Source organism: Engraulis encrasicolus, chromosome 1 (assembly GCF_034702125.1).
Source record: "Engraulis encrasicolus isolate BLACKSEA-1 chromosome 1, IST_EnEncr_1.0, whole genome shotgun sequence".
NCBI classification, from domain to species: Eukaryota; Metazoa; Chordata; class Actinopteri; order Clupeiformes; family Engraulidae; genus Engraulis; species Engraulis encrasicolus.
This window is the reverse complement of record NC_085857.1, coordinates 35,224,031-35,233,084: the sequence shown is the minus strand read 5'-3', so window position 1 is coordinate 35,233,084 and position 9,054 is coordinate 35,224,031. Positions and strand designations below refer to the sequence as shown.

At 46.1% G+C, this 9,054-nt stretch overlaps 1 protein-coding gene across 1 annotated transcript in view; it reads left to right on the top strand.

Annotated features, from left to right (window-relative positions):
- Positions 1–160: 160 nt before the first annotated feature.
- krt222 (keratin 222) overlaps positions 161–9,054 on the top strand; it is a 28,844-nt gene continuing 19,950 nt past the window's right edge. Inside the window, exons 1-3 of the mRNA XM_063208960.1 lie at positions 161–172; positions 399–530; positions 2,311–2,531. Coding sequence (XP_063065030.1) covers positions 161–172; positions 399–530; positions 2,311–2,531 — 365 coding nt within the window. The remainder of the gene's footprint in view (positions 173–398; positions 531–2,310; positions 2,532–9,054) is intronic.

The following is a 9,054-nucleotide window of genomic DNA, read 5'->3' as shown; positions in this document are numbered from 1 at the left end:
TTTGAAAGTCGATGCTAATCAGGCTAACGTTTCCCCACCCCTGCACACACACACACACACACACACACACACACACACACACACACACACACACACACACACACACACACACACACACACACACACACACACACACACACACACACACACACACCGCAACATGTATCTTACGGTATGTGCATCGCACAGTATGTATCCTATCCATATGTTTGGTGTTCTTTGTGTGTCCAGAAACACGCGGAGGCAGCGTTCGTTGGCTCAGGTGAACCAGGGGGAAGTGGCCCTGAAGGACTCGCACGCACGAGCACACGCACGAGCACACACACACACACACACACACGAGCACACCACTTCATGTATCTTATGTGTCGTCTTCTTTATGTGCTGTGTGTATCCAGAAACAGGCGGAGGCAGCGTTGGCCTCGGTGAACCAGGGGGAGGTGGCCCTGAAGGAGGCACGAGAGGAGCTGGCGGAGGCCCGGAGGCAGTGGCACAGCCTGCAGGTGGAGATCGAGTCCATGCACGCCCTGGTCAGTACTGCACAACATCATGGCAAAATACACACATACAGTCAATCCGGAAAGTATTCACAGCGCTTCACTTTTTTCACATTTTATTATCTTACAGCCTTATTCCAAATGCTACAAATGAATCTCTGTTGTCAAATTATTCCATTATGACCATGTGAAAAACAAGTTGTCTTGACAGTTTTGAAAATTTATAAAAATAAAAATCAAAGAAATCATATTCACAAAAGTATTCACAGCCTTTGCTTAATACTTTGTAGAACCACCTTTGGCAGCAACTACATTCCTTTTTTCATTTCTAAATGAAAAGAGATAAAAAGGGAGGTCATCGGTGTGTGTGTGTCAAACTTTCAGTACATTGAAATTGTACATTTTGAGTCTGCACCTGGCTAAAATAGATGGGTGTGAGTTTTGAATGAAATCCTATGGAGAGTATCATGATCTGCTTCTGTAGTCACAGTGCATGTTGACATGCATGCTTCTTTAGGTGTAATTCAGATTTCCAATGTTGACGGCATCCATACATCCTCAAACAATGTCAGTCCCACAACCATGCTTGACTAGCCAGATGATGCACTTTTTGTGTAAAACTCACTTGTTTACCACCACACATGCTTGATGCCATCTAAAGCAAATTTGTTTATCTTGGTCTCAAGAGAGATGAACAGACCAAGGATATGGATCACTGGAACCATGTCGTGTGGTCTGATGAGACCAAGATAAACAAATTTGCTTTAGATGGTGTTAAGCATGTGTGGTGGTAAACAAGTTAATGTAAATTTTTATAAATTTTCAAAACTGTCAAGACAACTTTTTTTTCACATGGTCATAATGGAATAATTTGTGACAACAGAGATTCATTTGTAGCATTTGGAATAAGGCTGTAAGATAATAAAATGTGGAAAAAGTGAAGCGCTGTGAATACTTTCCGGATTGACTGTGCATATACTGTGAAACACGCCCTGGTCAGTACCACTTCATGACAAAATACACACATACGTATACTGTAAAACACACCCTGGTTAGTACCACTTCATGGCAAAATACACACATATGTATCAGGGCTTGACATTAACTTTTTCACTCACTGGCCACTGTGGCCAGTGTTTTCTCGAGTCACTAGCCATTCAGGTATTATTTTAGCCACAAATTTGATATTGTTTTTTCTTTATCGTGACACAGTACATCTAACTTCAGAAGATGAGTTGCTAAAGCAAGAACAGGAGTGCATAGCTTTCTACTGTACACTATATATATTTTATAGGCATTTTAGCCTTTATTTTGACAGGACAGTCAAAGATGGTGACAGGAAATCAGTGGCACAGAGAGAGAGAGACGGGGTAGCATTGGGATATGACTCAGGCCGGACTCGAACCAGTGTCCCCACGGGCATGCAAGCCCGGATGTGGGGAGCGTAGATCACTGCAACACAGCCCCCCTAATACAATAACAAAGTAAGATGTAGTAATTAATTCATAAAGATCTGTATCGTCATGTACATGTATCTTTTTTCCAGGAGCGTGGTCTGTAGAGTTCTCTGCGCCACACGCAGCAGCACTACTCGGATCAGCTTCAGGACCTGTCACACTACACAGTAAAAAATGCAGTGTTAATTCAACACTTAGAGAGTATTCGGGGACCAAATAAACTCTAGAAGGTGTTAAATCGACTCTGTTGGTGTTGCATTAACACTGCAGTTTTTACTGTGTACTCTGCCCTCTTCCAAAACAGCTAAATATATCAACCGTTTAATTGGCTATTTATCTGATTTATCGGTGTCCAGGAGCGTGGCCTGGAGAGTTCCCTGCGCCACACGCAGCAGCACTACTCGGAGCAGCTGGTGGACCTGTCGCGGGTGGTGCGCGAGCTGGAGGGGGAGCTGGAGGACGTGCGAGGCGGCCTGGCTTCGCAGAGGGAGCGCCACCACCAGCTGCTCAACACCAAGATGAAGCTGGAGCACGAGATCAAGACCTACCGGAAACTCCTGGACAGCGAGGAGGGCCGGTGAGTGGTGGTGATGGTNGGGGGGGTGTAAGAGAGAGAGAGAGAGAGAGAGAGAGAGAGAGTTGTGTCATAATGCAGGCTACTTGACAGGTAGGAGGGCCGCTGAGTGGTGGGGGGAGGGGAGAGAGAGAGAGAGAGAAAGAGAGAGAGAAAGAGAGAGAGAGAGAGAGAGAGAGAGAGAGAGAGAGAGAGAGAGAGAGAGAGAGAGAGAGAGAGAGAGAGAGAGAGAGAGAGAGAGAGAGAGAGTCATATCAAGCCCTAACGCAGGTGTAACGGAGGCCAACTAGCAGAGTTCGGCGTGGAACGTTAGTAAACCTCCCTCCTGAAGCCTCAATACAGTGAGGTAGCGTTGGGCTATGGGACCGCTTGTGCTGTGGCTCCCATTGCCGAACCGATGTAGTTGACGAGGTGGCAGGTTTGCGATGAACTGTGCAGTAACACCTGCGTCCCACAGGCTACTGGGAAACTAGGAAGGGTGTGTGTGTGTGTGTAGCAGTAGTAGTAGTGAGTAGCAGCAATAGTTGTAGTAGTGATAGTAGTAAAGTATAGCAGCAGTAGTAGTAGCCTAGTCGTAGTAGTTGTTGTCGTTGTGGTAGTAGTAGCTGCAGAAGTAAAGTGGGGATATTATTTATATATTTATTTCTTTTTCTGAAAGAAATTAAAATATGGGGAAACATTGTAGGAGAAAGGGGGCTTTATGTGATTAGACAGTGTCAGCAAGATTAAAGGGACACTGAGATTTTTAGTTATTTATTTCCAGATTTCATGCTGCCCATTCACTAATGTTACCTTTTTCATGAATACTTACCACGACCATCAAATTCCAAGTATTCATTATGACTGGAAAAATGGCACTTTTCATACATGAAAAAGGGGATCTTCTCCATGGTCAGCCATTTTGAATTTCCAAAAATAGCCATTTTTAGCGGCAAAAAGCACTCTACTTGGACCATACAAGAAAATATTTGTTTATTACTTTGTAAACTTTCGTGTAAAGAATCAAATTTGGCTATAGGCAGCCCAGTTTCAATGAGCAGCATAGTTGCAGTACCTTTTTTGACCATTTCCTGCACAGTGTACCTTTAAAAGGCCACTGAACAAGATGCTGCTGAGTGAGTCTAACCAATTCATCACTCTACTGTGCTGCATAACCTACTATAGACAGCAGGAGCAGATCTAGCCATTGTGGGGCCATAGGCGCAATATTAGCATGGGGCCCTCAAAAGCCCTTCTTGAAAGATGTACACAAAAATATGTGCCTTAGAACTCTGTGTTTTGGTGCTATTTTATTGTTTTATCTCATACATAATTTTGATTGTACAAGGTCAGACCTACTATTTCGGTATTTACCACGACTGTTGTGACAGTTGGGGCCCCTATGGAGGGCAGATTTGGTCGGGGCCCTAGGCAATTGCCTAGGTTTGCCTAATGCAGGGTTTCCCAAACTGGTGTGCGTGCACCCCTGGGGATGCGTGGCCAGCCATAAGGGGGTGCACGAGCTGAATAGAGAAATTGTGGATATGTGCGTTGTTCTCCAGCATTAATGAACATTAAGTAGTTTTTAATATGGTTAATTGTATGCTTAAGGGTCCATGTGAATTGTACAGTATAGTTTAACTCCTAGACTTTTGGTAAAGAGGATTCTCCAAAACAATTGTACTTGCATGGACATCAGCACACCAAAATATTTGCTTAGGGGGTGCGCAAACAACATTGAAATATACAAGGGGGTGCGCAGGGGGAAGAGTTTGGGAACAACTAATGGAATGTCTGATGATAGACAGGGGTGCTCAGAAAAGGCTAGTAAGAAGACCTGGGGCTACGTAGAGGCAGAGACGAAAATGCTGCAGTACTCTTTTAAAGTGTATTTCTGAAGCGGTAGCTCGCACACGCACAATCGCTTTTGCAGCAGTCATCAGCGAGCTGTCACTGGTTGAAGTGCTGGACAAAATTAATGCACACAGACACAGCCAGCCAATCAGTGAAAAGCAGCCTGCTGTTAGACCCAATCAGAAAGCAGCATTCTATGTTTTCGGAACTCATATATCAGAATGAATAATGATGGTCGCAGTGGAAGGGCCAATGAGGTTTTACAGATACAGTGAGGGGGGGGGATATGAAGGTGAGAGAGAGAGGTTGATGAGAAAGATAGTGTTACTGTAGATTCAGGCAGAGCATTCATTTTAGCTATACTCTCGAAGAAGTACTGTGGCAGAAATGACACAAAATGTGTTTGCATGCTCAGGGACAACACATTTGAATGTATGTGCTCAGGGACAACACATTTAGTGTCAATTGTTAGATGCATCATATGTGTGTAAGAAATGGGTAAAAAAGAGTAATAACAAGGAATCAATGAAACAAAAACTGTTTTCGAGACATATTCAAGCCACATTCCTGATTTGTGATGAGTATTTAGAGTAAGTTCTGCAAAACATCAGAAAGGCAGTTTCTGAAATCTGGGAGGACAGTAAACTGTGTTTACTTGAGCTTCTCCTTCCCCCAAACATTACTAGACTAAATAGACTGTTTAGCTCAGAGCGAGTTGAAAAGATGGCAGCTGGTTCCAGACCCAGAATCTTGATCATGAGAGCATGTTGGCTGGTCATAGACTCCTTTCTAATTGAAAAAAAATATTGAGGAAATGTTTTGTGGGTTGAAGGCAAATATTTGAAATCCCAGGGTATAGAAAGAATAGAAGACACAGGAGAAAATGACGCACACACACACACACACGCGCGCGCGCGCACACACACACACACACACGCACACACACACACAAAGTTCTCAATGACTGAATGCGGTCAGTTGTATAAGTCATGGGTCATTTCTCCACCAACCGCCATGGCTTCATTATTCCTGTTCCCTGGTGTGTTTCTAAAGTAAACTCTTCGAGCCATAACCTTCATTTTTCTAACGTTTTACCTTCATCATAATTCATTTATACAGTTCTCAGTGATGCCAAAAATGATTTCAAACACTCACGTTACACGGTCTATTATTTTAGACAGGAGCTGTTGCTACAGATCAGCTTGCTGCAGCTAGACTTGAAGACAGTCTTGCTATATGGGATATAGAATACAGTAGAATAGAATAGAATAGAATAGAACAGAATAGAATAGAATTAGTGGTGGGCCGTTATCGGCGTTAACGTGCTGCGATAATGTGAGCCTCTTGTCGCGCGATAAAGAAAATATCGCACGTTAATCTATACTCAAAATATGGGTTTGGAGTTTGGGTATGCGCGTCACCATAGCGCTTGATTGACAGACGCTTTCAGACTGCGCTCCAGTCGCTTCTCCTCTCCACCTGTTGCTATCAGCAGACCTAAATATGAACAGGGTTTGCATGCTGAAAACATTAATCTCTCTGCTGTGGTAGGTGTTGTTTTAGTGTTTTTTCGTAAGTGGTAGACTAAAGAGACGTTATTGTTTGAGGTGAAGCATAGAGAGACATTGTGTGAGTAGCCTACCAGCCCGACATAACCTACATTTCCTCACGCATTGCATGGAACACAAACAACTTCCACAAATATTGCCTGTGCCATAATTGCAAAACATTCCGTGTGATATGCATTTTGAAGATTGTCAAACTGAAACTGTCAATATCTACTCTCGCTGCATGTTTGTGTAATTGTATTGCGACCACGCATTTGCGACTCTTGAGATACAATAGACGGTAATAATAAACCTCGCGGTTGTCGCGCTTGATTTTTTTTTTTTTGCAAAGTAAACTGAATTAATTTTGTTATATCCTACATAACTTTTAAACGTAATAAGGCTCAGGAGACAGGAGTATGCTCGAACGTGTGCTTTTTATTTTACTTCTCAGCATATCAAATAATACATCCGGGTTACCCATCATACCCTGATTAAACTACGGTGTGCGTGGGGGACATTCATAACGAAAACATGACATCTCCTCCCCCCTTAGAATAGAAGCCCCCATAGCACAAATAATAAAATAAAACAATAACATTACCCTTAAACCCCTTTTTTTTTTTAACAGACACAGGCACGCACGCACACACACACACACACAGAACCTACGGGTGAGGGTAGACTGCCTCACCCGTGACGGCACCCCTGGGTATTATTCTGCCCCAGATGATTGGGTGTGCCGTGCTAAAGAGCTCACAAGTCCATACGTTTGGGAGGCCGTCGCTCCCTTTCTGGATACCGCCGCTCACGGGAAGGCCCCGGTACACTGTCACTGGGGGACACAGCCAGTGGCGCCGGGTGTGGGGGTGGCAACCCCATCTGCGCCTCTGGCAGAGGATCAGGTGCAGCTTCCTCCGAAACCAGGGTACCCCCAGGAGCTGCCACGGTGTCCGCACCATCGTCTTCCTGGACCTCCCCACCGTCGACCATGGGAGGCGGTGTGGATGCTGGTGCTACACTCTGTAGAAGTTGGTCGACATGCCTCCTCCACATGCGACCATCAGCAGTCTGAAGAGTGTACGAGACAGGGCCAGTCTGCGCCACGATGGTCGCTGGCACCCATCGTGGACCCGCACTGTAGTTTCTGGCCAGCACGTGGTCACCAGAGGAAAACTCCCTCTCCTTGGTCTGTTTGCGTTGCTGTATCTGTTTCTCTTGTTGTTTCTGAACGGTGTCTTTCACAGCAGCAGGCTTTAGCAGGTCAAAGTGAGTTCGCAGGTCCCTCTTGAACATCAGGGACGCCGGAGAGACCTTCGTGGTAGCATGGGGAGTATTTCTGTAGTTGAACAGAAAACGATGCAGCCTCTGATGAAATGACCCCTGCCCCTCAGAGGTCTTCAGTGCATGTTTCAGGGTTTGGACAAACCTTTCGGCTAAGCCATTAGTAGCCGGATGGAAAGGTGCCGATTTGATGTGCTGCACACCATTCACTTGCAAGAAAGCAGACATTAACTCTGACACCAGCTGGGGCCCATTGTCAGAGACCAACTGCATGGGGCATCCGAAACGGCTGAACATTTCCCCAATCTTTTCAATGGTTTTGACTGCTGTGGTGGATTTCATGACTGCCACTTCAGGCCATTTGCTATGGGCATCCACAGCAACCAGTAGCATTTTCCCTTCCACTGGTCCCGCGAAATCGACATGTACCCGCTGCCATGGTTCTTCTGGGAACTCCCAGGGGTGCAGGGGCGCTAACTGGGGAGTGTTCCTGTCCCTCTTGCATGTTTGGCAGCCTTTCGCTGCATTCTCTATCTCTCGGTCCACTCCTGGCCACCAAAAGAAACTCCTTGCCAATTCTTTCATGCGCACAATCCCACTATGGCCTGCATGTAACTGTTGCAGAACTGTCTTGCGTAGTGTTGGTGGAATGACCACCCTCCTTCCCCACAGCAAACATCCCGACTGTATTGACAGTTCCATTCTCCTTGACAGGTAAGGCTGGAAACCTGGAACATCCCTGATGTAATGGCCTTTCGCCACCATATCCATGACCCCCGCCAGCACAGGATCAGTGCGCGTTGCCCGTTTCACCTGTGCAGCTGTGACAGGCGCACCCTCAACCTGGCTGAAGTAGAAGACCTCTTCACTGTTGGTTTCCGGTTTGGTAACAGGTAGTGGGAGTCTGGATAATCCATCCACATTTTGGTGTCTGTCTGCTTTGCGATATTTGCTCTCATATGAATGGCCCGATAACAGCAAGGCCCAACGTTGCATTCGGCTCGCTGCCAATGATGGTATGCCTGAATGGGGCCCCAGGATTGTCGTGAGGGGCCTGTGATCAGTAAGGAGAGTGAACCTCCGCCCATACAGATATTGGTGAAAACGCCGGACTCCAAAGACAATGCTTAGTGCTTCTCTCTCTATCTGCGCATAATTAGACTCTGCTTTGTTCAAGGTTCGTGACGCAAAGGCAATAGGCTTCTCTTCCCCATTAGGCAGTATGTGAGAAATGACCGCTCCCACTCCATAGGGAGAAGCGTCACAAGCGAGTTGTATGGGCAGAGAGGGGTCAAAGTGCGTGAGTGCCCCCGACTTCAACAATGTATCTTTAGCTTGCTGAAAGGCCTTCTGGCATGCGTCACTCCAGTGCCAGGGTTTTCCTTTACAGAGAAGGCTGTGCAAGGGCTTCAGTATGGTTGCTAAGTTGGGTATAAACCGGCCGTAGTAGTTTAGTAACCCAAGGAAGGACCGTAGCTGAGCCACACCTTGGGGTGGTGGTGCGTCCGCAATGGCACGGCTCTTGGATGGGGCAGTGTGCAATCCCCTAGCATCGATAACGTGCCCCAGATATTCGACTGAGGGCTTGAAAAATTCGCATTTGTCCTTACGCACTCTAAGGCCGTAGTCCTGTAGCCGCTGAAGGACTGCATCGAGGTTGCGCAAGTGTTCCTCATCAGTGGCTCCAGTACAAAGGATGTTGAGGTAGGATTGTACGCCAGGGAGACCGCGGAGGATCTGGTCCATCGCGCGCTGAAAATGGGCAGGGGCTGATGTGATGCCGAAGGGAAGCCGACAGTATCTGAACAGGCCTTTTTGTGTTGTTATAGTGAGAAATTCACGGGACTCTTCTTCGACAATCA